General features: G+C 47.3%; 1 protein-coding gene across 1 annotated transcript; it reads right to left on the bottom strand.

Moving 5' to 3' along the window:
* Positions 1-3,535: 3,535 nt before the first annotated feature.
* On the bottom strand, positions 3,536-11,043 carry NECAP1 (NECAP endocytosis associated 1). The gene is made up of 8 exons (XM_075762206.1): positions 10,834-11,043; positions 9,459-9,559; positions 9,204-9,308; positions 8,718-8,799; positions 8,199-8,307; positions 7,932-8,118; positions 5,939-6,032; positions 3,536-5,822 (listed from the first exon to the last, which is right to left on the bottom strand). The coding sequence occupies exons 1-8, from the start codon at positions 10,929-10,931 to the stop codon at positions 5,774-5,776; spliced, it is 825 nt and encodes a 274-aa protein (XP_075618321.1). The 5' UTR covers positions 10,932-11,043; the 3' UTR covers positions 3,536-5,773.
* Between the last annotated feature and the right edge of the window lie 5,723 nt (positions 11,044-16,766).

Raw genomic sequence — 16,766 nt, 5'->3', positions numbered from 1 at the left:
AAGTATGCAGGGGTCATTTCCAAGAATGCTTTGTACATGTACCCATCATATTGACTTCAGCTTTAGGTACTAGTGACAGCACCCCCTAACTCTGGGCCAGACATGCAACCTATGCTGCCGTAGCTGTAGCCCCTTAGCACATATTCTCCAAAGAAAATGCTCTCCTATCCCTCTCTTCTTGGCACTGCTGCTCACTGGAATCCAGTTCCTTGTCCCTGCCAGCTAATCAAAGCAATGGTTTGTGTAGCACTACTGATGTAGCATCTCCAGGCATCTTTGAACAGTTTGCTTAACACCCTAAGCTCATGGGCAAGTGCTTAGAGTTTACTTCAAAAAAGACCAGGAGGAGTTCAGTTCCTATGGGGCAAATTCTAAAGACAACACACATATGCACAAGTATACGCACTGGCAGATCACAAGACTGGGACATTTCAATTCCAAGCCCTATACTACTGCCTGTGCATGATGGCACTGAAGTGCAGATGTCATTAAGATAGCAGAACATGTCTGCATTTGGAAGCACCAGTTCCATTACTGCCAAACTGTCGGTGGAGTGGGACAGAAGGAGGGGAGAAAAAAATCTGTAAACCGTGCTTCTGTAAACTTGACCAGGGGTCAGTTTTAAGACATTCAGGAAAGCATTTGAATGACAAGTTATGATACCAGTGGATATAAAGGCAAAGCTACTATGGAACTGAGGGTAGCATTCAATAAAAGCCAATACAAACTCTGCTGTCACCCAAAGCTATTCTCAGCCATTTAAAACCAGACCCACCAAAGTTTTTGTTCTGGCATGTTGCAGTTGCCTACCTCCTTCTCCTTTGTGCCTCCTGTGTGCTAAAGTCAAGATATCCTTTCCTTTCCCTTCCATCTCAGATGCTCCTGGGGACACCTGCAGATGCTGCAGTTCTGCTTTGTGGCTTGTTCCTGTCCTGGTTTCAGCAGGGATAAGGTTAATTTTCTTTCTGGCAGCTGGCGTAGTGCTGTGTTTTGGATTTAGGATGAGAAAAATGTTGGTAACACACTGATGCCAAGCAGTCAAGGACTTTTCAGCTTCTCATACTGCCCTGCCAATGAGAAGATGGGGGGTTGCCCAAGAAGCTGGGAGGGGACACAGCCAGGGCACCAGGGCAGCTGACCCCAATTGCCAAAGGGATATTCTGTACCATGTGACATCATGTTCCATTTGTAACAGGGGGGTGGCCAGGAGGCAGGGCAGCTCAGGAACTAGCTAGGTGTCAACATCAGGTGGTGAGAAATTGTGCTGTTCATCACTCGTTTTGTATATTCTTTTATTATCATTATTATTAATCTTCCTTTTCTGTCCTATTAGACTGGCTTTATCTCAACCCTTGAGTCTTAACTTTTTTTTTTTCCCTTTTTCAATTCTGTCCCTCATCCCACTGGGAGGGAGGGAGGGAGGGAGGGAATGGCTGCGTGGTTGTTTTAGTTGCTGGCTGGGTTAAACCCATGACAGTTCCATACCCAGGTCCAGCCCTCGCTCACACCCGGCCCCAGGCACAGGTCTGCCCTGCCCCGAGGAGGTCACTGCAGGCAGCCAGCCCACACTCTTGCTTGCAGGTGCCAGCTGCGATTTCTTTTCAGAGAGCACTTCACCAGTGCTCGCCAGGTCCCAGGTGATGTTTGCCTGTGTCCCCCCACTCCCGACTGCTGGGGGTCCCAGCCGGTCCCTGGAGATGGCGTTTGAGCCCAGAGGTTGCCAGAAGCCTCCCAACATGGGGGTTCAGCAGCAGATGGCAGCACATGGTCACAGGTGGGAAGTGAACTTGCAAGCCCTGGTCGGGGGTGTCACCAACCCAGCAGGCCAGGCAAGGGAGCACCACACCTCCTTACATCCTAAAAAACAAGGCTCAAGCAAAGCCTGCAAGTTACAGGCAGCTCCCTCCTCCAGGGAATGTCTCTTCACACTTCTTCAAGGATTAAAAGACAATCTCCTAAAAAAGTCAGCTGCCTCTGCCCCAACATGCAGGAGCTGCCATACTATAATGCCTGGAAAAGGCAAAGCAGGCTGTTGCAAACTCAGTTAAGGCTCATATCTGTTTTAATCCATTGGAGAAACCAGCACTCCCTCTTATCCACTTCACAGCTGAGAAAGCCACATCCTTTTTAGGCATTTTATCACATGATAAAACTGCAAGGCTGGTTCAATTTCCATTGCTTTTTATGGACTTACAGAACCCTAGGTGACACTGGTTTGGTTCGGATCTCCTCGTATAGCACAGCATGCACTGGGTCTAGTGGGAATAGACTGGGCCAGTTTTAGTTGATTGTCCTGAGCAAAGATATTAGGCAGCTAAGGAATAGACATTGGCCTGCACGAGGGTGATTTTGGGTGGAATTTCCTCATGGCTTTCCTCATTCAGGTCCCTCTCTCCCATGTTTCCCTCTTCTACAGGGGCAAGCGCTGTTGATGGGTGCTGTTCCTGATGGAACAAGTGCAAACACACAAGGCCAAGTGCAGGACCTGGCACTTAGCCTTGCTGAACCTCGTACAATTGGCCTCGGCCCATCAATCCCTCTGAAGAGCCTTCCTACCCTCAAGTAGCTCAACATTCCCACCCACTTGGTGTTGTCTGCAGAGTTGCTGAGGGTGCACCTCATGCCCTTCCTTGGAGGTATTTAGAAGACATGTAGATGTGGTGCTCATGGACATGGTTTAGTGCTGGCCTTAGCAGTGCTAGGTTTACAGTTGGACTCCATCTTAAAGGTCTTCTCCAACCTAAATGATTCTAAGTTACCTGGCTGGCCTGCCCCAAACACAAGTGAAACAAGAAGTTCACCACAGGGTCCCACCAGTGACAGCTGGCAAAATGTGGCCCTGGTCAGGAGCCAGTTACAGGCATCAGCTGCTGCTGACTGATCTTCTCATGCTCAGAGGCAGCTTCGATGAATGTCAAGAGCCCCCACTCTGAATGAGGACACACAGCTATAGGTAATGGCAGCTGGCAAAATAAAGCTGTCAAACTATAAGGGCCCTACATCCTGTAATGTGCTTGTCCACGCTAACAGGAAAAAGATATTAACTTGGAAGAAAGAGACCTAGAACAGTCTCTAGACTGAGGATCTATTGTTCACATAATGTAATGAGCCTAGACCTTGAGGCATTACAATGTACATTACCTACACAGGCTCCAGCGCTCTGCTTTTACACATTAACAGCCCTGTTGTGGTCCCTCCTAGAGCTTTGGAGGGTTATGCTAATTTAACAGGATGAGTTCAGGTTCAGATCCTGTTCCCCCATCACTGAAGCTCAGGAAGACTTTGTCGGTTTTGGTTTCTTGTTTTGTTTTTAAATTTGTTCAGATTTCCTCCAATGGACATATACTCACCTCCATTTCTTTGGGAGTCCACGCACAGCACCAAGGCTTTGTTAAAGCTAGCAAGTTTGTGCTGGAGATGTATAGACCTTCAATCTGAAGGGCTTCCAAAGCAACAACAATTTGACAACTTAGAAGACTCATGACATTCTTTTCCCCAATATTACTTGTTTAATAACCATTTGCACCACTACATCTTATGCTTTATATACATATATCTTTAATTTTTGCTTCTTCAGCTTTTCAAATACATAATATATTATCTCCAGAATACTAACACAATACAGAAGAGGCTCTTAGTTAGTTGTTAATTGGTGCTATGAACTTCCTTGTTTTGGGGAACTGATACGTAGTTGAAATGACAGGACCTCACAATGACTTAAGCAAAAAAGGAGGAAGGAAACAAAAAGCTAACCAGCAGATTATAGCCACGCACAAACTCAGAGGAGACAAGGAGTTTAAGTACAATGAGACTGCAGGAGTGACTATGAAGGCAAGGGAGGGGCACGCAGGGGGGAACACTAAGAGAGCCAGGGGGTCAGGATTAAATGACTACTTAAAATACATCCAAGAGCAGTCTGGTCCCCACTTCCACAAGTGGAACTGTACCAGCTTTAGAGCTATTTTCAAGAATTTTGCTTCCTGGAGGGATGGTCTCAGTGAAACTTTGTCCCCAAAATGCCCTCAGTGTAGTAAGACAAAAAGGACTAGAGACCTTTGCAAGTTGAAGGTGCATATAGCTAAGTACTCTTTTAAAAGCTTCACCAGGAAATCTTTGCCCAAAGGGAAAAACTCACTTGCACAGGTGTGCTAGCAAAGCACACCCCAGTTATAAAAGTGTTGCTGCTGGTTGAGTGTTCAAAACAGGAAGAAGCCTTCCAGTGAAGTAGCAAAACCCTAGTGTTCTAGTAATGGGGTACAGCTGTAGAAGAGTCATTTGAGACCACCTTACCAGCTAGCGTTTTGGCTTATCAGCTGGAATTGAGAGGTTTCCAGCCTGCCCACGGGCTTTGCCCAGAGTAATCAGCAGACATACATGCCAGATCACATCCATAGCTGATGAAGATGGAATAGTGTCCAGATCCAAGTGCCTCAGGAAACTCTTCCAAAGAGAAGAGCAGAGAGTAAGGGCCTTCTACCTCTTTCTAACCCCCTAAACCACACAGGAAACTGAGGGTGTTTGAGGCACATTTAAAAAAAAAAAAATCCAAGTTAAAATAACCAGCTAACTTCCCTAGAAAGTTAGCCTCAGAAGAAAAGCCACAAGAAGGAACACAGGTGGGAGAATTTTGCTGCCACAATCCTCAAGATTTGGCCTACTATACATTTCTTGCCCAAGTGATCAGTGTGAGCTGAAAAGGAGAAGACAACTGTCCCTTCACCAGAGACTAGTCCACTGTCCCACCATAGTTCTTACTGTGGCATGGATATGCAATACTTGTAATACAGTGCCAAGTCACAACACAAGGCCAGGGCTCAGGATAGTGATGCAGGAACACGAAATGCTGAGTGGTGGGATTACCTGGTTGTCATCTAGTGCAAGTAACTACCAAATTATAAAAACAGGCTCTTTTGTGTTTTGTTTGTTTGTTTTTAAAGCTATTTCCAGTTAAAACAGCTCAATGACAATGAGGCCTTTGCATGGGGCAGGAGGGAGAAAGGAGTGAAATGAGAGAAGTTCCTCCAGTGAACCTGCAAGCCAAACAAAAAGCCTCAAGATGAGGTGCCCACCTGGAGCTACAGCACAATGGCAGCAGGTCTACTCAAGGACTTGCATGACTCCTCCCACAAGAGCACAGGAACATCCAGCACTATCAAGAATTGCATGAAAGAGAGGACAAGTAGTGTGTGCATGGGGAGGTCCACTCCTCACCACAGACGTAATTAATCAAAGAGGGTTTTGTGCTAAGACAAGACCTATCTCCTTACAGATTCCATTTACAAGCTGCAGCCAAATGCAGCTGCCCTTAGCACTGCAGGCCAAGCTGCAGAAACTTAAGTCACTATTGAAAGCAGCCACAAAAAGCAACAGTCTAACCAGAGAAAATTTAAAGGACAAGGAACCCAGAGGCACCTACCCAGCTTCCTCCTGCACCTACCTTCTTCAGGATTCTTGCTTTCCCTGTATGGAAAGATAGGGAAAAAGAGCTAGGATGTACCATGTAATGGCCAAGTGGGTGGAAGAAATGAGACTACCTCTCTCCTCCTTGCACATCTTGTAAGGAGTCAGTATGTTCTCTTTAGATTCAGTGGTTTCACTGTGGAATCAAAAATAGTAAGTTTTGACTGAAGTGAAGATCTAGTTTAAAAAGGAAGGATTGTCCTGAATTGTTTTTTTGATTGAAGACTAGAGAGGTTTGTGTCCCCTCTGATCCCATTTGGTGCCTCTAGAGCCTCTTGGTCATCAGTTTGTCCCGTTCCACTGCTTTGACCATTCAGAACTGGACCCAGTTGGACTGCTGAGGAGCTTGATTGGGAACAGCACTGAAATAAAGGAGAATCAAAGGAACAGATATAATTGGACTTCTCAACTTATGGCTCTTCCAGTGCCCATCAAGACACAACCCTTCTCAAGTGCAGTTCCCTTCACCACAGTTTACCTGGATGCAGTGCTGAAGTCTCCCCAGAGGTCTGTGGTAGCTGATGCTGGTGCCTTGGATGCAGATGCAGGAGCATCTAAGTCTAACAGAATATCTAAGGCAGAAGGGGGAGGGGGGAAAAAAAAAAAAAATCAAGCTAATCAAGAAGAAAACCCCACAGGCATTTAAACTGTTGCCTTACACAAACTGCTGGATGCAGGTGCAAAGAATCTTTTGAAGGGACTTCAGCTCTGCTTCCAGAAGAAGGAAGTTAAGACTTTTTAAGGATTTTGTTATAACAGCAGCTCCTTTTGCTGAATGTGCATGAAGCCTCCAGCTCATGCTGCAGGGGTACATTGTCTTCAAGAAGTATTCAGTCTCCATCTAACATACCAACTGGCATATTTGACACACATTACCTCTCCCAGCAGACATAAAGCTCAGACTCAGCCCAAGCTCAGCAATTTTAACAGTTGCGCAACAGGCATCATCTTAACAGTACAAATCACACACTGGAGCCCAGACTTATTCAGAAGCTGTGTACAGCATTGCTAAAGTCTCTGCCTTCACAAGATTATCATCAGCTCTCCAGACACCTTTTAGTACAGCATCCAGAAGACTGCAGTAACCTCAGAATGGTTTGGGTTGGAAGGGACCTTTAAAGATCATCTAGTCCAATCCCCCCTGCCATGGGCAGGGACACCCTCCACTAGACCAGGTTGCCCAAATCCTCATCCAATCTGGCCTTGAACACTTCCAAGGAGAGTGCATCCACAATGTCTCCAGGAAATATGTTACAGTGCCTCACCACACTCATAAAGAATGTCTTCCTTATATCCAATCTAAATCTACCCTCTTTCAGTTTAAAGATTTTTCCCTTGTCCTATCACTACAGGCCCTGGTAAAAAAGTCTTTCTCCATCTTTCTTATAAGCTCCCTTTATATACTGAAAGGCTGCAATAAGGTCTCCCCAGAGCCTTCTCTTCTCCAGGCTGAAGAACCCCAACTCTCTCAGCCTGTCCTCATAGGAGAGGTGCTCCAGCCCTCTGGTCATTTTCACAGCCCTCCTCTGAACCCACTCCAACAGCTCCATGTCTTTCTTGTACTGGGGCCCCCAGAGTTGGATGCAGTACTCCAGGTGGGGTCTCACCAGAGCAGAGGGGCAGGATCACCTCCCTTGACCTGCTGGTCACACCTCTTTTGATGCAGCCCAGGATACGGTTGGCTTTCTGGGCTGCAAGCGCACGTTGCTGGCTCATATCCAATGTCTCATCCACCAGTATCCCTAAGTCCTTATCTGCAGGGCTACTCTCAATCCATTCATCCCCTAGTGTGTATTGATACAGGTGATTGCCGCACTGCAGGTGCAGGACCCTAAACCTGTTGAACTTCATATGTATGTATGAAGTTCAACATATATAATTTTTATATTTTTATTATTTTAATATATAAATAGTATATTATATTAAGTTATATATTTTTAAAATAACCAACTAAACCCAGAATCCCACTATATTCTGCACCTCTTTCTGCTGCTCATACTAAAGCTTCCACATTCCCCATTCCAAACCACTCACAAAAAGTGCTTTTCCAGCATCTTTCAACAAGTCTGTCTATATATTTCTGCAGAAAGCAAGTGACTGTGCAGTACTCTTCTAGACACCCTACACAGCTCTGCCAGTGCCCCTAAAGCACATACAAATTCAGAAAAATCCAGCTATTTAAATTTCATACCCACCCACATCCCCCACCCCCCATCTTTTTGACCAAATCGCTTGGTTTCTCCTTTTGCAAGGACAGGAGCTACAATGCTGTCCTCCTTGCAAGAACAAGCAGGTATTATTAAACAAGCATGGAGGTCCTCAGGTCAAAGAGAGCAAAGCCCTCAGGACACATCATGTCTCATAGGGTACCGCTGGCACTAGATTGAACACCAGTTCCCTGAAGCAGGCCTCAGTCCTCTCTATGCACCTACTAGCACGTGACAGACTGTTTGTTCTATACTAATGTTTACCTGCACTGTTCACATTACTGGATTTCAGCACGGGTGGTGGTGTGACATGGTTGGCAATGGCTGTGGAAGAAGGGGGAGGTATAGGAGGGACTGCAATTTTGCCTCCTGGTGGGGGTGGCAGCAGGCTTAGGCCCCCTGATCCAGACACACGGGGCTTGGCTGCTCCTCCTTTCTTTGTCGTCATGTTCTGTAGAAAAAGAAAAGACAAGTGAGGAAGTCTCTGTTGGCATATCCAGAGAAAGAAGCAGGGTAAACTGGGCTGCTTACCCCAATGTTCAGTTTGATGGTTTGCCCCTCCTTAAACCCTAAGTCTAATTTAGGACGTGTGTCAGCTTCCTGGGACTCCTTGGATATCTCAGTCTCCTGCTTCACCCACCTAAAAAGAAGAGAGGAAGGCATAAGACCCTATAGCAAAGGAGAACAAGGGTTTCAGAAAAATGCACAGTTCCACTCCCCATCCCGCCAAAGAACTACCTTGCCTTGTCAAACCAGCTACTTTCCTACTCTCAGTGTAGTGCAGCAAAAAGCTGGGACCACCACAAACCCAAGAGACTGTCTAACACTGCACCTGTAGCATCACAGGACCTAAGCTTAAGACTTCCAGATCTGACCCTGCAGGACTCTCAGCTTGCATGACAGTTAGCAGCACACTCAAGTGTCCTTGATAGAGCCAGAGTAGGGCTTCATGACCATCCCAGGAAACCCTGTGCTAAATGAACATGCACCACCCCCCACCATGTTCTACAGGCCAGAGGAAAAACAACATTCCAGAAAAGCACAACTCACTTGAAGTGATCCTGCAAAGAGACGTTGAAGTCAAAGGCATCACCACGATCCGTGAAGCCAATGCCTATAAAAGCACTTCGTCCTAGCAAGGAGACAGGAGGAGTCATTGGAGGTGCCCTGCAAATGGGTCCTTGTGTTCATTCACTCCAAAATCCTTCTGCTTCTCCTAAACCACTCTCCTACCTCCATCTGACACACCTGCTGCTGGACACCAGCTCATAGCAGTTCATTGTTCCTAGCCTTCAGGACACACACTTCTTCCCATATGGCACTCTCAGAAACTCAATGTTCCTTCCCAGCTCCTGGACTCCGTGCAATGTAGAGAACCCTCCTCTGTTAACCTTGCCTGCCTACCCCTCCAGGCACACTACCCAGACTTTTCAGTGCTCCCAACACCATTTCAATCCACCTGGCATACATCCAGCTCCATCAGTCTAAGCCTTCTCCACCCCTAGCACTTGGCACGTACACGACCCCTCAACTCACCAGTCCCATCCTGAATTCGAATGACAAAATAGCGGCTGGAATCTGTCACAGTCTCTACTGCAATGCCAGGGTATTGATCTATAGGAGCTTGGGCGAAGAGTTCTCCTGCGGACAAAGAATTGGGTGTTAAGGAGAACAACCTCTTGCTAAAGTGCTGCCAGGGCTGCCATGCACAGCTCTGAGCAGGCTTAGAAGCACAGGCCCATAAGCAGCAACCAGAGTCACAGTCTTGCCAAGCCACAGCCTTTCCCTTACCTGAAACCTTATCCTCCAGTTTTATGTAGGCAGTTTTGCCTTTGGAGGTGACACGAAGCCGCCCTGTCCAGTCCGGATGGTCCAGTTTCCAATCAGATGCCCTGAAAAAAAAAAAAGCAACTGTTCACTGACCATACATCAACCCCCTCCACTTCTGCAAACCTCAACAAAAGTGTCTGCCATCAACACATGCGGCTGCCTTATTCCACTTCTCTCCCCAAACAATATACGAGGTCTCAGCTCCTCTCTGTTGCTGCCAGTCGACACATGTGGCTCTGACTGGCCTCTCTTTCCTCTGGGTAAAGGGAAACAGATACAGTCCAGAGAGCATCAACTCTGTCTTCACCTTCATAAGCTTGCAGAAGAGGGGAGACTGAAACCCAGAAACTCATGTAGAACAGTAAACCCAAAAGCAACTAATAAGTGACTTGTGAGCACAAGGAAGACCCCAAAAACTTAATTAATAGCATGCTGAAAAGCCACTGTATTATTCTACCTTGTTGTTGTAAAATAATGTCAAGTACCTCTGAACCTAGAGGCAGCTAGCTTACACTAACTAAAACATCATACACACTGCCATCTTGACTAGCCCATCAAAGTCTTTACTACAGGCTGTTGTAAAGGGGAAAAAAAAAAGAAAAAAAAGAGAGAAAACAACCCCCAACCTACAGGATTCTACAACTGGAAACAGACAGTTGTGGCCAGGCACAGCATCCACTTGGCAACAGTTTGCCAAGTTCAGCGAGTACCAACAACACCCATCGCTACTTCAGAGCACAAGCCCATTTCTCCAGCAAGCCTGCGGGCAAAGCTTATGAAGTTACACTCCACTGGTTTCAGCTAAAGAGAGAGAGAGAGCATTTGTAACTCCTGGTTCTACAGTCTCTTCTTAAAAGACATGCTGAACTCCTTCTGGCTTCCTCCTTGCTACTGCAAGAGCCAACAGGCCGATTTCAGCACACCGTTATACCACATCAGACTTGCACCCCAGGGAACTGGGCAACCTCGGAACAGAGATTGGCTCTGCCTGGAAGAGCCCTCATCTCCTCCACCCAAATAAAGGGGCAGCCGCTACTGCTACGCGGCACGGAGTGAAGACTCCTGCTTTTAGGCACAGACCACCTACAAGAGGGGACTCAAGCCGGCACGTCCCCCGAAGCTGCAGCCGGTGGGGGGTGAGGCCTCAGGGAACAGGCCTAACCTGCTTGGGGCCACAGACCACGGACTCCCAAAGCCCCGCTCGGCGCAAGGAAGCCCCTTCCCAAGCCCAGCCCCTGGCTGCCCTGCCCGCGGGGCTGCGGGCAGGGCGGGCAGGGCAGCCAGGGGCTGGGCCGCACTAAGCCGGAACGGCCCCGGGCACCACACACTCCCTCACCTGTACCCCCGGTTGGAGGTGCGCGGCGGGATACGATAGACGTTGACATCGGGCTTCACACAGAGGACAGACTCGTACTCCAGCTCCGCCGCCGCCATCTCGGCCGCGAACCCCAACAAAACAGCGAGGAGCGAGGGGTGGGAGCCTAATAACCAGGGGCGCTTCCGACCGCCATCTTTGATGAGGGCAGACGCCACCTAGGGGCGCTGAGGCGGTCGGGCGAGAAACAAGCTACGTTGAAGGCGTGGAGGAAGGCATCTTGGATTCTGGCAGGCAAAGCGCAGGGGTGGGGAAGGCGGCCATGTTGGAGCCAGTTCTGACACAGCAGCGGAGGCCGGCGTCATCTTGGACCCTGGCAGGCCCCCTCCTCCTAGGGCCTGGCGCGGCCATGTTTAGTTCGGGCTGATGAGGCGGTACTGGGCGCTGTCCGGGACCCGGGCGCAGCCATGCCGGGAGCGGGCAGAGCAGGGCGGGCTCACGCGCCCTTGGGGAGGCCGGGTCCCTGCCCTGGGTGCTGGGGAGGTGCTGAGCTGCCGCCTCCCGTCAGCCCGGTGCGCGGGGAGGGGGGGCCAAGACGCCGGCCGCGGCCTACGAACCGCGGTGGCACCGAGCAAAAGACGCGGGTGTCATGCTGAGCTGGGAAGCCACGGCTGGGCCCCCCGTATAGGGCTGGGTTTTGTGCCACCACACGAATATCTGGGGGGAGCTTGTGAATCCCTGTGTGCCCTCGGCAGTGGGCCTGGGCGCTTCTCCTCTGCGCGGTTTTCTTTCCTGCAGCCTTGGGTCAAAGCTTGGGTTTTAGGTGAAAAATGGGGTTTTGTGTGGCCTGTGGTGCTGGGATCAGGATGCCTTTGGTAAAACAGCAAGCCAAAGAGAGAACACAATTGCAAGTCTTGCAGCTAGAAGTGGTGAAAATGCCTGCTATGTTAATTTCAGGAGTGTAACTTCCCAGAAACGTGGCCAGAATAAGTCTATAGATACTATTTTATTTATCAAATAAGATAGACACTATTAGTATTTAAACTGCTGTTTTTAATAGTGACTTCTCATTGAGGACTGGCGTTAAAAGTGTATTGCTATGCAGCAGGCTGTGACTGAGTCTCAAAAATACTAAATGTTTACTCTGAAAACTGGAAGAAGGTGTAAGAGAAGTTACAAAGTTATATATCCACAGAACCAGGGGTGGGCAAATTGTGCTGAGGAGTAATTTAAAGTTTCCATGAGTGAACACAGTTTATTGCTGAGGGTAAAGCAAAAAGTGAATGAAACAGCACAAAGTTTGAGGAATTTTTTTTTTTTTTTTTTTTCTGGTATGGAATAGTGTTAGTTAATGCAGTGAGAGCTGAAATGGTATCTGGAGATTTGTTTCTTGCTGTTTCTAGAGATAAGTGGAAAAGGATGGCAATGAACACCAATCATAGCTGTCAAACAGGCTGTCCTGTCAGGTCAAGCATCGAATTATCCCAGCATTGTATCTCTGGCAGTGCCTGGTGCAGAAAAACTTTGAAACACAGTCAGTCTGTGCTGCTGATTCCATAGATCTGGTAAGTGGAGCTTAGGACAGGAATAGTCTTGTGTCATAAATAGGATACTTGTAGTTTAACTAGCACATCTAAATGTAACTGGCCAAGTTTTCCCCAGAAATGATGTTCACAGCTGATGAGTAGATACATGGGAAAGGCCTGCGAGCCAAGTACCTGAAGAGATACAGAATGATGCAAATGCACATCTTCCTTTTCCCCTTCCCCTCTGCTAGCTTGGTCTGCCTCCCTGCAGCGGGAAGTGGGTGCTGACACACTTGGTGTGGTGGCAGATCTTGATGCCCCAGGGAGCAGAGGCCCAGGCTCTGCTGTGTGGGTGCCCTGCCAGGCTGCACGCTGGGGTGAACAGAGACCTGCCCAGGAAAAGAGATTTGAACCCTTTCATGCAGCCTGCGCAAGAACTAGTAGGAGTACATGGCACGAATGCTTCATGCAGATATGTGCCATAGTGTAAAAGAAGGCTCTGTCACCCTGCTTGCACTATGCCAATGTGACATTGGTTGCCAGGCCAGTGTTAAGGCAAAGAGGTTGATGAGAGGCAAACCTTGGAGAAGAACAGAGCTGCTTAAGGAAACCCTATAAAACAGTACAGAATTACACTTTCCTAGTATACTAGCCTAGCAATCTGTAGTGTAAGGGCTTTGTGGACCAGGGGTTTGGTGTGCATTTGTTAGAGTTAGTGCATTTTATAGACTTCTTCTACAGATTCATCTAATTGCTTCTTTTAAACTTATTTATGCTTTTGATTACCCATATCATCCCTGGAGCCATGAATATAATTGTGCAATATGGAAAAAAATGTAGTTTTTTGTTTTCAAACTTCTACCTGATCATTTCATTTGATACCTCCTAGTTCTTTTGTGCTATAGGAATTAATGTCACCTTCTCTATGTGTCTCTCATACTGCCACTTAGATGTCTCTCTCCCAAGGTGAAGCATTCTCGTCTATTTAGCTTGTCTACCAAAATAAGCCATTCTGAGCCATGGATGTCTAGCTGTGGTGGGTTGACCCTGGCTGAGGGCCAGGTGCCCACCAGAGCCACTCTATCACTCCCCTCCTTCTCTAGACAGGGGAGAAAAAGTGTAACGAAAAGCTTGTGGGTTGAGATAAGGACAGGGAGAGATCATTCTCTAATTATCATCACGAGCAAAACAGACTGAACTTAGAAAGGAAATTCATCTAATTTATTACTAAGCAAAACAGAGTAGAGGAATGAGAAATAAAACCAAAACTTAAAACACCTCCCCCCACCCCTCCCATCTTCCCGGGCTCAACTTCACTCCTGGCTTCAACCTCCTCCCCCCCCAGCGGCACAGGGGGATGGGGAATGGGGGTTACGGTCAGTTCATCACACGTTGTTTCTGCTGCTTCCTCATCCTCAGGGGGAGGACTCTTCTCATCGTTCCCCTGCTCCAGCATGCGGTCCCTCTCATGGGAGACAGTCCTTCACGACCTTCTCCAATGTGAGTCCTTCCCACGGGCTACTCCACGAACTGCTCCAGCATGGTCTCTCCCACGGGGTGCAGACCTTCAGGACCAGACTGCTCCAGCGTGGGTCCCCCACGGGGTCACAAGTCCTGCCAGCAAACCTGCTCTGGCGTGGGCTCCTCTCTCCACAGGTCCTGCCAGGAGCTTGCTCCAGTGTGGGCTTCCCACAGGGTCACAGCTTCCTTCAGGTGTCTCCACCTGCTCCGGCGTGGGGTCCTCCACGGGCTGCAGGTGGAATCTCTACACCCCCTCATCCTTCCTCCATGGGCTGCAGGGGGACAGCCTGCTTCACCATGGTCTTCACCACAGGCTGTAGGGGAATCTCTGCTCCAGCGCCTGGAGCACCTCCTCCCCCTCCTTCTGCACCGATCTTGGTGTCTGCAGAGTTTCTTACATCTCACTCCTCTCTCTGGCTGCAAAAGCGCTCTCCAACTGTTTTTCTCTTTCTTAAATATGTGATCACAGAGGCGCTGATTGGCCAAGGCCTTGGCCAGCGGCGGGTCCGTCTTGGAGCTGGCTGGCACTGGCTCTGTCAGACACAGGGGAAGCTTCTGGCAGCTTCTCACAGAAGCCACCCCTGTAGCCCCCCCCCCCCCTACCAAAACCTTGCCACGCAAAACCAACACACTAGCCATCATTTTCTGTATAATTTCTGAGTCTATAATTGTTTTTAAGATCGAGGACCACCACAGCATTCAGCATTCAAGAAGCAACTGAATACTTCCAGTTACATTTAACTTTTGAATAGCATTGCATGTTGACATGATTTTTAATAGAACCTCCTGCAGTGACTGCTAAGTTTTTTCTTTGAATGGTAACAATTTATTTAGAGTATATCACTTTGTGTATATAGTTATGGTTGCTTTTCCAAATTTAATAATTCATAATTAGCAATATTAAATTTTGCCTGCCTCTTTATTGTGCTATCATTCAGTGTGCTACAGTCCTACAATTCTTCTAGAAGGAGAGTATCTAAGATGAGAGCATGGCAAAGGGCCAACTTCTCTAAGGCACGCAAGGAAAGGTGCACAAGTAGCACCAGCACACCAGGAATACATCCCCCATTCAATTCCATTGAGCCTTAACCAGCAGAGAACATAAAATTCTTCTATGTTTTTCAAATAAGCATCTCTGGACCAAGAAAATACAAAGCACTGCCAATAATAGCTGAAGGTTTGTGTTTTGTTTTGTTTTGCTTTTAAAGGATTAAGCAGTGAGGTTGAAATCTTAAAGGAGAACATATTTAAAATCAGAGTATGAAAGCAATGGAAGATCCATATTCTTCCCACACAGAAATCTTCAATGAATGAAAAGCAAGGAATAGCAGAAATCTTGGATGGAACTCCACAATGTTCAATCATATGAGGTGTGCAAACAAAAAAGCCTATGCAAGCAGGGTAAAATGCACAATTCATGCCAATCCATAGGTAGCTTCATAATAAACCATACAGAAGAATAATTTGGGGGTTTGCTTTGCTTTTTGTTTTCTCACTTAAGAGAAAAGAAAAATAAGGCATTTTCTAGGAACGTACTTAATGGATGGACCCAACACTTGGAATTTTCCTTCTCTGCACAGCAGGTACAGGGGAAACCAGTCTCATAAAATGACTCATTAGATAACTTAAATGTTAATCCCAAGATCAGCATTTTTACAGTCCAGATAATATTTCAAATGGTGCTTCCTTCACTGCAAATGCCCTGGCAAAACATCTGACCTGAACACTCACCCAGTACTGAGAACCTGTTATAGTGAAGAGCTACTCTTTTAATTATGTATGATCTATGTATGTATCATTTTTGCCAAGCTTTGTTCCCTTCTTGGTGTCCAAAGCTTGTGCTTACCTGAGTTTACTCAGCAATGTACAAAAATACCTTGAGGTCATACAGTGGATTTTCTAAAGAGGAGAGTCTGAGGAATACCAGGGCAGGGCAGATACTTGATGTTACTGGAGGGTCCCTATGAAACTATGTGCATGGTTTTGACAATGAAAACAAGCACATAGCAAAGACTGACCACCAGACCACTGCAGTGTGCTGTCTAGAGAAACAGTTGTGCTACTTATGGCTGAGCTTTATATGGAGAGTTTTGGACAGGTTTTTTTTTTAGGAAGATGGGTTTGCCATATACACAAGGAATATTAAGGGTCTGTGAAAGATCATAACTCTCTGGTGACTCCACCTGCAGAGAAACAGATGGGAAGTCTGAGAGGGGCTGCAAAGCTTTGTAGAACTGCAGAAGTAGTAGTAGAAATATGAAATACAAGCGGAATTCTCAGTTCTTGCCAAAGTGTTTTGGAGACAACCTGCATACTCTTGCAGGAGGGAGGCTTTTGTAAATATACTGATCACATTTTTAGGATTGTATATGGGTATAACTATTTAGTAACTGATAGACTGGTGCAATTTTGTAATAACAAACCTGAAACAGCAGTATAAATGGTAACTTGCATCGAGGTTTTAGCCAACCTGGACATGCTGGAAAACTGAGCAGGCAGGAACCTCGTGAAGGTCAGCAACAAGTGCAGAGTTCTGCACCTGGGGAGGAACAACCCCATGCACTAACACACGCTGGGGGCTGACCACCTGGAAAGCAGCTTTGCGGAGAACAATGATGGTGTGGTCCTGGTGGACAAAAAAAATGAACATAAGCCAGCAATGCGCCCTTGCAGCAAAGAATGCCAATAGCTGCCAGGGCTAGATTAGGAGGAGTCCTGCCAGCAGGTCGAGGGAGGTGATCTTTTCCCCTCTGCTCAGATTTGGTGAGGCCACATGTGGTCTGCTGGCTCCAGTTCTGGGCTGCCCAGTACTAGAGAGACATGGACATAGTGGAGCAAAACTCTGAGGAGAGCCATTAAGGTAGTTAAGGGGCTGGTACACCTGTCATGCAAGGAGCAGCTGAGAGA

The sequence above is a fragment of the Balearica regulorum genome, chromosome 1 (assembly GCF_011004875.1).
Source record: "Balearica regulorum gibbericeps isolate bBalReg1 chromosome 1, bBalReg1.pri, whole genome shotgun sequence".
Taxonomy (NCBI): domain Eukaryota; kingdom Metazoa; phylum Chordata; class Aves; order Gruiformes; family Gruidae; genus Balearica; species Balearica regulorum.
Note: the sequence above shows the minus strand (reverse complement) of the source record. Positions and strands in the feature narration are given on the sequence as shown.

Excerpts from the sequence above, each read along its gene's own strand:
- NECAP1 (XM_075762206.1), bottom strand. The coding sequence starts at position 10,931 with ATGGCGGCGGCGGAGCTGGAGTACGAGTCTGTCCTCTGTGTGAAGCCC. Across the intron at positions 9,560-10,833 it reads ACCTCCAACCGGGGGTACAG|GGCATCTGATTGGAAACTGG; the intron begins GTGAGGGAGTGT and ends TTTTTTTTTCAG. Across the intron at positions 9,309-9,458 it reads ACTGGAGGATAAGGTTTCAG|GAGAACTCTTCGCCCAAGCT; the intron begins GTAAGGGAAAGG and ends CTTTGTCCGCAG.